Source organism: Lepus europaeus, chromosome 2, assembly GCF_033115175.1.
Source record: "Lepus europaeus isolate LE1 chromosome 2, mLepTim1.pri, whole genome shotgun sequence".
Taxonomy (NCBI): Eukaryota; Metazoa; Chordata; class Mammalia; order Lagomorpha; family Leporidae; genus Lepus; species Lepus europaeus.
In genome coordinates, this window is record NC_084828.1 from 79884990 (window position 1) to 79899722 (window position 14733).

General features: G+C 58.1%; 1 protein-coding gene across 4 annotated transcripts in view; it reads right to left on the reverse strand.

The window, feature by feature from the left end:
• MYLK (myosin light chain kinase) overlaps positions 1 to 14733 on the reverse strand; it is a 263559-nt gene that overhangs the window by 86493 nt on the left and 162333 nt on the right. For all 4 annotated transcript variants that reach the window (XM_062208961.1, XM_062208970.1, XM_062208954.1 and 1 more), the window contains 3 exons: positions 4994 to 5131; positions 3723 to 3920; positions 2814 to 3063 (listed from right to left, as the gene is read on the reverse strand). In XM_062208961.1, coding sequence (XP_062064945.1) covers positions 2814 to 3063; positions 3723 to 3920; positions 4994 to 5131 — 586 coding nt within the window. The remainder of the gene's footprint in view (positions 1 to 2813; positions 3064 to 3722; positions 3921 to 4993; positions 5132 to 14733) is intronic.

A 14733-nucleotide genomic window follows, 5' to 3' on the forward strand; every position in this document is an offset into this window, starting at 1 on the left:
TCGAGCCTGTGTCGTGTGTGCTCTGATCACGGGTGGTCGCCTCCCTCGCTCTGCCTGGCCCCCCTCCCAATGGACAGACGCTGCAGTCTAGGGCAGGGATGTGAGTCTCAGGCACTTCGGGCCACTGCTCACCCTGGGCGCTGGGACCCTTCTGGAGTAAGGAAAGGTTGATCTATGCTGTCCTCCAACCTTCTCCTCACCTGTTGGGGTCTCCCGCTTTTGTCCCTTTCTGGGCCCATGCAGGTGCCTTCCTGGGGACCTTAACTCACTCCTCTCTGCGTCCCAGCTACTGGTCCCACAGCCTGGCCCTTTCTGCCACCCTCCTCAGAGCCCAAGTTCGGGGAGCCTCAGTCTGGAAAACTGGGGTGGGGGCATGTAGTTTTGCTCAATAAACAGCAATTAGGAGGCTCATTAGTGCCAGATGCTGGGGAGACCAAGGGGCCCCAGAAGCTCTGGGAAGTGCTGCTGGAGCTTGGCTCAGCTTGTAGAAGAACCACGTGAGGTCATTCTGGGGGTGAGGCCCAGTGCCCTGGTACCTGCTGCTGGCCAGTGTCAGGCTGTCCTGCGCACCAACCTGCTCCTTCTCTGCTGGGGACAGAGCAGCAGCCAGGACCCCGCCTCCCCCCCAGAGGAGTGAAGAGGCTGGAGTTCAGGCTGCATGGGTGGGGATAACAGTGCATTTCCCAGGTCCCCCAAGTTCTCGGTGCACTTGAGAGAAACTCTGAGCTACAGGGGACAGAAAAGCATCTGATGGCACAGGACAGGAGTTCAAACGCAGGCTCTGCCACTTGCCTTTGGGTGGCCATGAGCAAGTCCGTGACCTCGAGAGCTCGGTTTCCCCTCGGCTGCATAACTTCTGAGGGCCCTTCCAGCTGGGATGGGCTAAGTTTTACGACTGTCCCCTGCTGGCCCCAGACAGTCTGCCTGCCGCGCTCCCCTGCTCCCCTCCCCTCTGGCCTGGAGAGCCTCCCACAGCCCCCCACTTCCCCCTCTCCACCCCTCGCCCTCTCCTGCTCAGCCTGCTCTACAGCCTGAGTCTTCTCTCACATGCCAAGACTCAGCCCCTCTTCTTCTTCCTCAAAAGTCCCCCACAGAGCTCATCTCTTCAGGAGGCTGGCTTGATGGGAATGAGGACTCCTACACACAGGTTCAAGGGCAAGTTCACGGGAAATGAGTATTATGAAAAAAACATGCACGGATTTCAAATTTCTTTGCACAGAAATAAACTGCCCTTGGATCCCATTTTCCATAAACTTTGAGATGATGCCCCATGTCACGTTCCGTGCCTTGTGCTGTTCTCCGGGGTGGGGGTACCTGCTCCTCATTCGGGAGGCAGGTTAGCCTTCCTGGGGATACCTGGTCGAGGCATAAGGCAGAGGCAGTGGGTGTGTTCCAGGCACGTTGTTGATGGCGGCAGGATTGGCAGCAACCAATAGCCATCCCATCACCTGACACCAGGCACATCACGGAGCTCCACTGAGAGTCACCGAGCCCTGACCAGATCAGCAGAACTTCCTAGCAGACCCAAGGATTCCTCAGAAATAATAGTGAAAGGCCAGTGAGTAGTAGGGTGGGTTGGGAGGCAGCAGAAGCTGATGCAAGTATACGAGCACAGGCCTGGAAAGGCCCCGAGTGGACAGGGTACTTATTTGTGCATTGTAGGAGCAGTGTGTCATCATGGCTGTGACCTTGGCATTCAGCTCAGAGCCTTGAACGGACTCTGGGGAAATGATCAAGTCTGTGAGCCAGGTACCCAAGGCAGGACATGTCTAACCACCTTCAGGCTGGGGCCCAACCCTCTGAAGTGCAGCCAATGCTCTTTTTCAATGTTTACAACTACCGTAGGAGCCAGGGCAGGCAATCTGTCCCCATCAGTCCTAGGCCGGCCGAGAAAATCAAGAGCTGGAGCATTGAAAAAGTGGAACATTTCTGGGTCCCACTCCTATACTAGAGCGACGCTGACTACCGGCCCGACCGGCTCCGGGCCTGCAAATACAGCACAGTGCTCTGTGGTGCTTCTTTTCTTGTGTAACCTAAGCAAGACCTCAAACAGGGGGAGGAACAAGGAATGGGGAACGTTAGCCTCCCTGTGGCGGTCCAAGAAGGGACCTTAACCCCCCTCCCTTTGAATATGGGCTGTATTTAGTGACTCATCTTTTAACAGGCAGGATATCTACAGTGATGATGTATGGCTCCCATGGGTGCCCCCTCTTGGATCACTAGCTCTGGGGAAGCAGCTGCCGTGCCACGAGGGCCCTCCAGTGGCCAGCAGAGGCCCACGTGGCAAGGAGCTGGGGCCCTTGGCCAACTGCCACGTGAAAGAGCCTTCTTGGAGCCTCAGAGATGCACAAACTCCAGAGCATCCAGCTAAGCTGATTCCAAATTCCCAGCGCACACAAACTGCGAGATAATAACCGCATGTTCTTTTGGGCTGCTAGGTTTGCGGGTGATTTGTTACACAGCGATTGGTGACTCGCACATTCCTTCTCTCTGTCTGCTTTTCCACCTTGAATCCCTCCCTCCTTCCCTCCTTATGTCATATTCTCCATTCACCAAGTAATGGGGCACAGGATTCCGGATAATCCAGACAGAGGGTTCTGGGAAAAGGAGCTTAGAAGGGAGGTTCTCAGGGGACACCTGCCCCAGTTGGGGGGGGCACACAAGAGCTGGCCAGCAGCACTGAGCCTACACCTGCTTTCCTTTGGAGTCCAGCCCCCTACTGTGGTGCTGCCTCTGGATTCCCATACCCAGGTCCAGGAGCTAGGGATGTGGGGTCAGAGGGTCAAGGGCACGGGCAGGACAGGCCGACTCACTTGAGCAGGATCTCGTAGTGGCCAGCGTGCCAGGGCTGCACGTGTTTCAGGACCAGGGTGAACACATCCTCGTTCTGCAGCACCTCGAAGTGGCCGGTGTCCTTGGAGAGGGCTTGGCCGTCTCGGAGCCAGTGCACGCTGGGAAAGGGGTCACCAGCGATGGCGCAGGAGATGAGGACGCTCTGGCCCAGCGAGGCGGTCACGGAGCGAGGCTTGCTGATGAACCAGGGCTGGGTGCCATCCTGGGGCTCTGGAAGTTGGCAAAGGGGAGAGCTGCAGAGGCCCTGCATCAGAGCGTCCACCACACAGCTCTCCATTGGGGGAAGGGCCCGAGGCAGCATGTTACCCGAACACCAGCTGCTCCAGAAAGCACTTCGGTTGTATATATAAACAGCACATCCTTCTGCGGCTGCTCTGTCTCCATTCTCAGAGAGCACAGTGAACATGAACTTGTATGTCCAAAGCAAGGGGTGGGCATCCCAGCAGGCGTGGGGCACTGGCTGGGTGCTAGTGCTCTGTGCCAGCTGTGTGTGACTGAGAGCTGCCACTTGCTTTCTGGGTACTTCACTTGCTTCCCCTCTTAAGTGTGGGTTCTCCAAAGCTAAGGACCCGGATAAGCTCATAACTCACTGCAAATGCGCCCGCTGCCAAATGGCTAAGTGTCTCACACAGCTCCCTCTCAGCACTCTGCACGGCCTGTCACCAGCAGCCCAGGGAGCGCAGGGACTTCAGAGAGCCCGGAAGGGCAGTCCCACTCAGCCAGAGTGCGACATGTTGGATAAGGAGCTGGCTTCTGGGCCCCAGCTGTCCACCAAGAAGGCTCCAGGGGTTTCCACACCCTCTACTCACTTGTGCAGAGGAGGCCACATAGCACCCTCCCCACCCGCTCCGAGTGGCCGAGCCTCTCACCTTGCACCGTGAGCACAGCCTGGGTGCGCACCTCTCCGGCGCTGTTCCAGGCCTCGCAGGTGTACGTGCCTGTGTCCTCCGGGAACACTTCCTGGATACAAAGGCTGTGCCGGGTGCCTCTCTGCTCAAAGTGGAAGTCCTCGGACTCCTGGATCTCGTTCCCATTGTGAAGCCAGAGGACCTCAGGGGGCGGGTTCCCTGAACCGAGAGGGGGCGGGGCAGCTGTCAGCCAGGGGCTTCCGTGGCTGGTGGCAGCTCTGCCCTGGCCGCTGTACCGTGACGGGCACTTTCTCAAGCCCTCCTGGCTTCAGGAAGATGAAGTGAGTTCATCTCCCTGCTGACCGCCCATCAGAAGGGCAGCTGGCAGTGGCATTGGGCACTAATACATGCTCATTCTGCTCATTTAACTACAGATTGAAGAGACCAGAAAGAACACAGAAGTGAACACGTGATTTTAAAGAAGCGGAAGAAAACCCAGGACAAATGCTTTTAATAATTAGCTTCAAACTGCTTCATAACACCAAATGGTAGTGGAACACCGCGTTCAGTCTGAGTGTGTTTTCCACTCCACGCTGCCTGCTGCAGCGCGTCCACATCCGGGCCATGGCCGCCTCGTGGCAACTCTTGCAGATGGTCATGAGGAAGACAGCTCGGGGAGCGCTTCATTTTGCTGCCCTACCACTGCTGTTCCTGGGTAAGGAAGGTAGTCAGCCTGCCTAGGGGTCCCACGCAGGGTTCTGGGAGGATGACACTGTCACCATGCACTGCTCTCTTTTCTCTGGGCAGTTTCTAGGGATTTGTTGGGCCATAAGACAACGGCCATTGCTGAGGGTCTCCTCTGATGTAAGAACTGACCGCTAGGCTTTGCTTCCTCGGAGCAGAGCCTCTGAATGGGCTGCAGAGGTGGGCTGGCTAGGCCCAGGCCTGGAGAGGCCCAAGAGAGAGCAGATGGCCTCCAGTCTGCCCCAGGTCGGGCAGCACAGGCTGCTGGTCAGGTGCATAGCACTGCCTAGTTCTTCCAATTCAAGGACTCAGGAAGGGCATGGCATTTGTGGTTGGGGTCCCAGGGGAAGGGACACAGCCCTCTGCTTGGGGCTGTCCAGTGGCAGAAAAGAGAGGTGAGAGGCTGCACTCCGTGGGTCCCTCAGCTGATAGTTTCATGCTGATTATCAGGTAGAATCAACATTGTAAGCAGGCCACTGGGTAGCAACACCCGTGTCAGAAGCACCACCATTTTCGCCTGTTCCCCAAGAAGAGACGCAGACACAGACCTGACACCTGGACTGTCATGGTGACCTGGCTTCCATCCATGACCTTGAGGTCGGAGAGGCCCTGCAGGAAGACAGGTGCGACGGGCCTGCCAGGAGCCACGGGCAGAAGGCACTCACACTTCTTGTCACTCTTCTTCTCTGTGTGCAGACAACACAAGGTGGGGTGACCATCCCTTCGTTCAACAAACTCAGGCTGACCGACCGCCCGGGACTCCGGCTTCCAGCGGAGACTGCTGGAATTCAGAGTCACCAGGAATGAGATGACCGCACCTCTCAGCTGGCGAGGCTCGACAACCTGACAACGCCTTCGCCCCAGAGCAGGGCGGGAGCGAGGAGATGGCTGCAGAGCCACGGCCAGTCAAGGCTCTCGTCCCTCAGCTGATGCTTGGCATCCTGTGAGATGCCTTTTCTCAAATTTGAATAAGCGATACAGTCACATGATATGAAATTCAGAAGTGACCAAGGAGAGTAAAGGTTCCCCCCAGCTCTGTCCCCAGAGGCAGGCCATGCTCATCTGCCCAGAGATGACTCAGGTGTATCAATACACAAGCAAACACATATATCCTGTGTTTTCTTCTTTTTAAAAAGATTTATTTATTTGTACTTGAAAGACAGAGTTACAGAGAGAGAGGGGGAGATAGCCTGCACCCACTGGTTCACTCTCCAGAGGGCTGCAACAGCCGGGGCTGGGCCAGGCTGAAGCCTGGAGCCAAGAACTCCATCTGGTCTCCCACGTGGGTGCAGGGGCCCAAGTACTTGGACCATCTTCTGTTGCTTCCTCAGGTGCATTGGTAGGGAACTGGATTGGAAGCAGAGTAGCCAGAGCTATGGGCACCAGTATGGCATGCTGGCATCACAGACAGCTGCTTAACCTGCTGTGTCACAACACAGGCCCCCATTTCTTTCTTGTTAAACACATATCAGAGCACACTACACATTTGGCTTGGCATCTTGCTTTTAAAGTTAATGACCATGGCACTTCCCATCATTTCCCACCATGCCATGGTGCTCCGTTGCCATCTTAGGAGATTCAAGCCCCTCAAGAGTGCCAAGGCTACACCGACAAAAACTGAACATCCCAAATCTGTGCTGGCGAGCTCGCTCTGCTGGTGCTGCAGAACCTCAGGGAATGGTCTGGCTGTGTGCTAGGGTCAAACACACACTTCCGCCATGGCCCAGGCACTCTCCCGAGGACCTGCCCATGAGCACGGGAGCCACAGCTACACACAGGCCTGTGCACAGTGCTCCCAGCAGGTTATCCACAATAGTGCCAACAGGGGAATAAATAAACCAGCGGTGGGCCATCCGTGGAATACTACTAAGTAAGGAAAAGGGGTGGGATACTGAGAGATGCTGCAGCAGGAGTGAAGCTCACAATACTGATGTTGAGGGGCCGACATTATGGTGCAGTGGGTTAGGCCACCCCACCCACGTGGGAGACCTGGATGGAGTCCCAGGCTCCTGACTTCGGCTTGGCCCAGTCCCAGCTATTGCAGCCATTTGGGGAATGAACCAGTGAATGGGAGATTTCTCTCTCTCTTTGCCTTTCCAATAAATAAATAAATTTTGAGAACTTATTTTGAGTACAAGAAGCCAACGAGAGACTACATGTTAGATGATTCCATTTCTATAAAACTGAAGAACAGATGCAGAGCAGAGTGACAGAAAGCGGAGAGGTGGCTGCCGGGGGCCAAGGGCTGAGGCTTGGGGCTGGATTATAAACGGGCACAGGGGAGCTCTTGGGGGTAAAGCAGATGCTCATTTCCTAGAGTGTGCAGGTTTCCTGGAGGTGGACATCAGCCCACATCATCAAAGGAAGCACCTTACGTGTACGCAGTCTGTTGTGCATGAACACCAGCTCCATAAAGACTGGGCGGGGGGACACGGGCTCATCAGGACACTCCCAGACCGCTGTGGGGTGCAGGCCTGGTCCACTCACCCACTGAGTGCCCGCGGAGATGTACACACAGAGAGCCTCTTCCTCTTCTTGGACCCCGCCCCCGGTGGGGCTCCGACGGTGCCTTGCAGGGGCTTGGGGAGGGGCTGAGCAGGCTGCTACATGCATAGCCCAGGCCTGGCTGGCACTGTCTTCCCCTTTGTCCTGGGGCCAGGTAGCTTTGAACTTTACTAAGCCCTTCCAGCTCCTGGCTGCTGATGTGGGCGCTGAGATGAGACTGGGGCTGGAGCTACGGTTTGGGGGTGGTTTGTCCCCACTGAAATTCACACTGAAATTTCATTCCCGATATGGTGCTCAGGTCATGGGGGCACCACCCTCAAGGATGGATCAAGTCTTTCTCAAGAGACCAGATTAGGTGTTCTGGAGGCTGGCGTGGTTCAGGCAGGCGTGAGTCAGCAGGTGGTTAGGGTGGGGCCCGGTGTCTGCCCCGTCCCAAGTGTCTCTCTTGCACACGTGCTCCTTCTGCACACAGCTGCTTCCCCTTCTGCTCAGCCCTCCTGACAGGACGCAGCACGAGGTCCCACCAGAACCCAAGGAGGTGCTGGACCCATAGAACCGTGAGCAGAAATCAATCTCTTTCCTTTACCAATTATCTAGCCTCGGGGATTTTGGTTACAGCCATGGAAAACAGATGAAGACAGCTGGAATGTCTTTCTTGAGCTCTAAGTTTTGAGAGACAGGGACACTGGCAATTGGGGAACTTACTAGTTTACAGCCACAAGTACCAGACCTTGTTTAGGAAGCCTGGGTCCATGGGGCTGCATTTCCAGGGAGCTTTACCTGCCTGGGCAAGGCCTAACTCCAAACTGGCTGCTGAACTTTTATCTGTTGCCACTGAAAACAAAATCAGGCCCGCTGCCCAGTGCACCTAGCCCAGCCTCTGGGACTGTGGCTGGGGAGAGACTGGTAAGGCCCAGGAGGCTGGAGACAAACTCCCCCAGGGCAGGTGCAGTCAGACAGACATGGGTCAGGTGTGCAAGAACAGGCTGTCATGGCCTTGTCTTTGGCCCACGTCCCAGAGCAGGCACTGTGGCTGTGCCAGGGGGCGGTCGCCAGGCCCTGGCAGGAGGTCTGGGAGTGGGCTTAGGGGCACTGCGCTGCAGACACACAGCTCTGTCCCGGCTCCCTGACTGCTGAGCAGCTGTGAGGGACACGGGCTGCCTCGGGAGAGTTGAGGAATTTCCTGTCTTGCACAGTCTGAGAAGGCTCCAGGACTCTGGCACCCTCCCTGTCCCCACCTCTGTGCCGCCTCAGCCGGAGTCCCCAGCCTCGAAGAGCCCAGTGCACATGGGCTCCAGCCCCTAGGCGCTGCCGGGACATCAAGAGCTCCAGCTCGCTCTCCTTCAGGCAACCTCCCCTGGGCCCAGCCTCCCTCCGTTCCTCCCATTGCCTGCTGCTTACTCTTGGGGTTTGCAAAACCCAGCCACCTTGGGGGTCTCAGCCACTGGAGACTGGAAACTTCTCTGTACCTCTCTCCCCGGGAGCCCCCCAGGAATGTGTGGGAGGGGGCCGGGAGCTGCCTCTCTGGTTCTTTAAAAGCCTGAGTGCAGGGCATGGCTGGTGCTGCGCTGGCAATCTAATGGCCAGGGGGAAGTGCCATCTGCGGGATGCCCAGTGTCCCTACCTGCCTCTAGGGGCAGTATCCTTTCAGGGCCCCGAGAGGTGGCAGAGACAACAGGTGAGAACCCTCTGGGCAACTGCTCGTGACCAGTGACCACATTTGTACAAGGCAGGCATGAGAACCACTCAGACCTGTGCCCCTGGGCTCACCTCCGTCACGGGCTTAGCAGCAGCAAAAGAACTAGGCAGACCGGGCCTCACCCAGGGATTACAGTCCCATTTAACACGACCTGAAGCAAACACTGTTAGGAACTACACGGGGTATGGCTCACAGCAAGCTGGGGACAAACTTCTCTGCACCTCCACCCAGGAGGCAAGGACGGAGAGTGCCAGTGTCACCCACCGCCTGGGCCCTGTTCCGTCTCCCTCAAGAACCAAAGGAAGAAGGAAATGACTGAGAGTAAACGTTTGGAGCGAGCCTGCTCTCGGAGCTGCAGGCCGGGGTTCCTGTTCGCATGGACACTCCCCAGCAGGCTCAGGGTCAGTCATCTGGACTAGGTGACCGGTGGTGAATCAGGCTAGCGAAGGCGGAGGCATCCTGGGCATTCAGCCACCCCAAATTCCTCTCACGGTGAGAACACCAGCCTACCGCCCCAGACACAGACTGCGGGGGGCCAGGAGGCCGGGGGGCCGGGGAGGACCTGGGGTGAGAACACCAGCCCACCTACCCCACAACCACACTGCAGGGGGACGGGGGTACAGGGAGGACATGGGGTGAGAACAGCAGCCCACCTACCCCACAACCACACACTGCAGGGGGCCGGGGGGCCGGGGTGGACCTCAGGGTGAGAACACCAGTCCACCCTCCCCACAAACACAGACTGCAGGGGGCTGGGGGGCCGGGGTGGACCTCAGGGTGAGAACACCAGTCCACCCTCCCCACAAACACACACTGCAGGGGGCCGGGGGACCCGAGAGGACCTGGGGTGAGAACACCAGCCCACCTACCCCACAACCACAGACTGCAGGGGGCCGGGGGGCCGGGGAGGACCTCAGGGTGAGAACACCAGTCCACCCTCCCCACAAACACAGACTGCAGGGGGCCGGGGGGCCGGGGAGGACCTCAGGGTGAGAACACCAGTCCACCCTCCCCACAAACACAGACTGCAGGGGGCCGGGGGGCCGGGGAGGACCTGGGGTGAGAACACCAGTCCACCCTCCCCACAAACACAGACTGCAGGGGGCTGGGGGGCCGGGGGGGGATCGGGGTGAGAACACCAGTCCACCCCCAACAAACACAGACTGCAGGGGGCCGGGGGGCCGGGGAGGACCTCGGGGTCTGGGCAAGTGAGTTCCTATTTGGGCAGCCTAAGAAAAACAGTCCTCATTGGAATCCTGAACCCCTGTCCCGACCCACCACCCCACTCTGAGGATGGAACCCTCAGGATGTGCTACGGCGAAGAACTTGTCCAAGGCCTGAAGCCAGCACGGGCAGGCAGGATGATGTCACACAGGGCTCTCTTCAGAGGGGATGGGCCTTCTCCAGGGGGTCTGTGGTGAACTGTGCCGAGGATGTGGCTAGCAGGTGAGAGCCTGGACCGTGGGGGAAAGGAAAGCAGAGCAGAGTCAAAGCAAGCGCCATGCTGCTCGTCCGTGGCCTGCAGGCCCCGTCTTGGTTTGGTGGATGCAGGCCAAACAGGAGAGACAGAAGGAAACAGGTGTTTGGAGCTCTGGGCTCTCGTTGTGGGGTCTGAAGCACGTCCCCCACGCCAGCAGGGGTCCGTCCTCCACGGTGATCGGCTATTGCTCATAGCCCAGGAGTGACCCGCCGTGATGCATTGTGGAGTGGTTAGAAGAAGCAGCACCGCTCAGCAGCCAGAACCATATCTGGCACAACACCAGCTCAGAAATGCTCGGTCTGACTTTCCTCACCCCGCGTCTTCACCTGGAGCAAAGGTGGGCCAGCTGCATCCTGCAAGGGGCTTCTTGCCACTCTGCCCGTGCCCAGGGCTGCCACTTAGCCCAGAGACCCTGTCCCCTGGGCTGTGCTCCAGGTGTTCTCTGGCAGAGGCCCCAGAGGCTGGGCAGGAGAGCCACGCTCAGGGGCGAGAGGTGCCCAGGGTGGTGTTTGTGGGTGTTGTTGCAGGGAGCCTGGGCCTTCTTCCTCTGGGCAGGGAGACACACAAAGAGCAGGGGAGCATTCACTGGGACCCAGGGATAAGGCTACGCTCCCTTGGGAGATAAAGGATGGGAGCAGAGGGCATGACAAGGAACAAAGATGAATGAAAATGAGACTGGGCTGTTCCCAGGAGCTGAGGAGGGAAAGGGTATAGGAGAGAGTGGAGCACAGGGAGCAGAGCAAAGAGAAGCAGAACGGTTCTGCAGGGGAGAGGGAGGGAGATGGAGAGGAGGGGTGCGGGGGAGAAGGAGCAGAGACAGACACGCGCACACACACAGCCTACCTATGATCCCACAGAACTACGGTGTATTCCCCGCCTGGCCTTGCTTGCTGTTTTGGACTCACTAGGGGTTGTTTTTGAAGGCAGTTCCTAGCCATGAAATTGAACATTCAAGACTTGCTCCAATGAAGCCAAAGCACCCATCACATGGCGTATCAGGGCCCAGAGCAGCCCTGGGCTGAAGCAGTTAGAGGCCTCCGTTCTGGGCATGTGGCTGGGCTGCTCTGGGCAGCTGCCTTCACCTCTCTGAGCAGCTGCTTTCTCCAGGTGTCAAGTGGAGCTGACTCGCGAGCAGGAGGCAGAGTGGCTGTGAGAACGCAGGAAGCCAAGCCAGCTCCTCTGACACAACACACCTTCTGCAACACATTCACCTGCTGACGATGGCTTGAGTTTAAAAACACAAACAGAGTGATGCCCACTATGGCATTTCGAGGACCGCTCATTTAGGACAGAGCTGAAGGCCCAGGCACCGGGAGGGGCTTGTGACCCTCTGCACTGCACCCCACACCCACACACGCACAACCCACTCCCCGAGGCCAGGGCCAGCACACAGGACGGCAGCAGCTCCTGGACCTGGCAGCAGGAGCCCCGCGCTCAGGGCCCCTCTCTCTGCCACATTCTCCCCGCCCGTTCCTTCCCAGCCCTTCTCTTTCTCTGAGGCTGGCAGGACAAACAACTCATTTCTGACTTTCTCCTTAAAGCCTTTCTTTTTCTACCTGCCAACTTTGACTGGTCAGCTCGCTGCTCGGAAGCCCCCGCATGTGTGCATCCAAATTTGCATTCGGGGCACATGCTTGCTTTCATCTTGAGCTGGCTCAAGGTCTCCTTCAGGCTTTGAACATGAGCTGTTTTTCTTAGCTATTATAACGCCAAATTCCATTCCAATGGCAGATCTGGTTCACCCCCCAACCCTGTGATTCTGTGGAAATTCAATAAATCACCAACTGAGGCGGGGGGTGGGGTGGGGAAGACAGTCCTCCTCCCCGTGTTCATTCGTGCTCAACACCCGGCCTGGCCCAGGGCTCAGGAATGGGGCTCCCCAGCCCCTGGACTCCAGGGCTGCTCACGAGGGAGGGCTCCTTGACCAAGGGCTGCGCTCACCCCTCCCCATGTCCAGGGCCTCCACGCCTGCTGCAGACGCCTGGGGACACAGCCCGAGTCCTTTCCATGAAAGTCTGTCCCCTAATGAAACAGCTGCTTCCTCCCTAGCCCGGCTCTCCCTCAGCCTTCCTTCCACCAGCATCTCCAGATGCTGACAAGCAAACGAGAACCCAACTGTGCAAGGAGAAGACAGAAGGGAACGGGACGAGTGACGGCGCAAGGAAAGCCTCTGGCTAGTAATGACGGCATTGCTGGAGCGCAGGCGGGGACCGCGGCCGCCACAGCCTCCTCGCTGCTTCGAAAGTTATCATCAGGCACGGCGTGCAAACCGCCTGAGGACCTCTCTCAGCCAGGGCCTGGAAACCACCCTCCCGTCACACCGTCCTCACACGGGGCCCATCTGCCATGGGTAACACCATGCTGCGACCTGGATGGCCAAGGACTCATGACTGCCCACGGGCTGCTCGGGTAGAGAGCTGTCAGTCTCTACAACCGTCCACCTCGTGATGCGAAGTTCAAGTCCTCTGACAGGGCAGAGCTGCTCAGACACAGCCACAAGTCGTTCTGTGGCATGGAGAAGCCACGGGTGCACAAATCCAATTCTGTACTGACCTGCATGAAACCAGAACACGGGCTACGAACGCACTTCGTAGCACTTTGTAACATTTAGTTAGCTGCTTGCCCCCTTTGGCTTAGGAGCAGAGGTTTTGGGTGGACTAAGGTTCTTAATATATTAAAAAAAAAAAAAAAAGAGAGAGAGAGAGAAGTTAAACCTGACATTTGACCCTTGCCCTCTAATCAATATGCGCATTTGAACTGCTGTCAGAGTTTTTCAGTTCATAGAAGGCAGCAAACCTGACACCAACTGGACAGGTGGTGCAGCATCCACAGTACCCACGAATGACTGGGATGTGAGGAGTGGGGGGATGATTAAACAAGCAACTAGAGGAGAATTTCAAGTCACAATAAAACGCTTTCCCCTTACCCTACAAACCCTGCCCAACACACCCCTGCCTCTGTCTCTGGACTCACAGTCTACCTCATTGCCACTGGCTCACTTGGCTCCAGCCACAAAGGTCACCTTGCTGGTCATTGCATAGACCCTGTCCCTGCCTCAAGGCCTTTGCACTTGCTGCACGGCTGTCCGGAGCACCTTCTCTGCAGTTCACTGATGTCCTGGAGGCTTTCTCCATCACAGGACTCAAAAAGGACCCCTCCTAGGCTTCCGTACCCTCACACCCTTCTTCAAGGCACTTGTCGGTGTTGGAGATCAAAGAAGGTTGATGTGGGCCCCTGTCCCCCTCTTCAGGCAGGGCCCTCGTCTGCCCTGTGTCCTGCACTTCCCTCTGGCCAATGCCTGGCACGGCCACACCCACGTGCTCAATAAAGACTTGTGGGTAGAAGACAGAGCACCGAGGGCAGGGCAGGGCATGCCGCCAGGAGCGCTGTGTGGGAGAACAGCCCCAGGGAGGAAGGAAGCAGACAGCACACGCAGCATGGCAGCGTGCTGGGCCCGCTCTCGGACCCACTGACTGCAACACCCTGGCAGAAGCTGAGAGGCGAGGGAGTCGCCCCCTGCCTGGCCCTCCGCCCAGAACCTGCTGTGCTCTGTGGCTGAGCCTGCTACAGCAGCGGAGGGAAACGTACTGCTGAGCAGCGCCACCTTGTGGCCAGAACTCTGGGCGTCAGGTGCAGAAACCTACGCTTCAGGAGCCACTGGCCTCTCGTTCTCTCTTCCCCTACCTGACAAACAACGCGATGCAGAGTGGAGCCTCTGGTAAAAGCCCCTCCTGACACCTGGCCTCTTCAACTACTTGTTGCTTCAAGGTGTGCCCCGGTGGGCAACCGTCCTGACTGCCCATACCTGCTGAGCACGTCCCGGGTTCTGGGGATGCTGTGTGTACCCACGCCTTTAACGTACCTGGTGCTGTGAGTGACCACTCCCGGGGGGCGGCCTGGTTTCCAGGCAGTACGCCAGGGGAGCGGGGTTCACACCCATCCGTGCCCCCACAACGGCCTGGCGCCCCACCAAGGGAAAAGGAAGTGCAGGCCTGGGCAGTGAAGGAGCCCGCGGGCACACGTTGCTGGTGCCTGAGCCCAAAAGTCCCCTCTGCGGTCACTGCCCCTCCCCCACCTACTCCACGCTGCCCCGGGGGTGGGAGTGGGGGCACCAGGGGCCAGGGGAGCTGCCAGGGAAGTCAGAAAACTCCATAGCCTAGGAGGGTGCAGGCAGTGGCTGGAGCCTCCTGGCTGCCTCTGGGCACACTGCCAGGGGTGTCACGGTGCCAGGCTCAGGCTCACCCTGGCCCAGGCCCGTGCAGAGACAGGGCCATGGGCGCCAGCGCGGTGCATCTCCCAGCCTCCTTCACCATTTATGGTCTCAGAGCCTGGGTCTGGCCGGCGCGGGAGGGGAGGGGCTGTCACTCACACTGGGCTGCTCTTAGAGCAAGTCCAGCCTGGCAGAGGATGCACGCCCCGCCCTCTCACAGCCCAGCAGAAGGACGATCACTCCAAAGAGTTCTTGCTCCTTTGCTGAGTGACCCCCCGGCTCGAGGGGGCGGGGATTAGCCTGGCTGGGTGTTGCTAATCCAATCTCAGCGCAGGGTTGGGGGGGCAGGCGCTGGATTAGCCGGGCTGGTGGCAGAGCCAGCGAGAGCAGCACT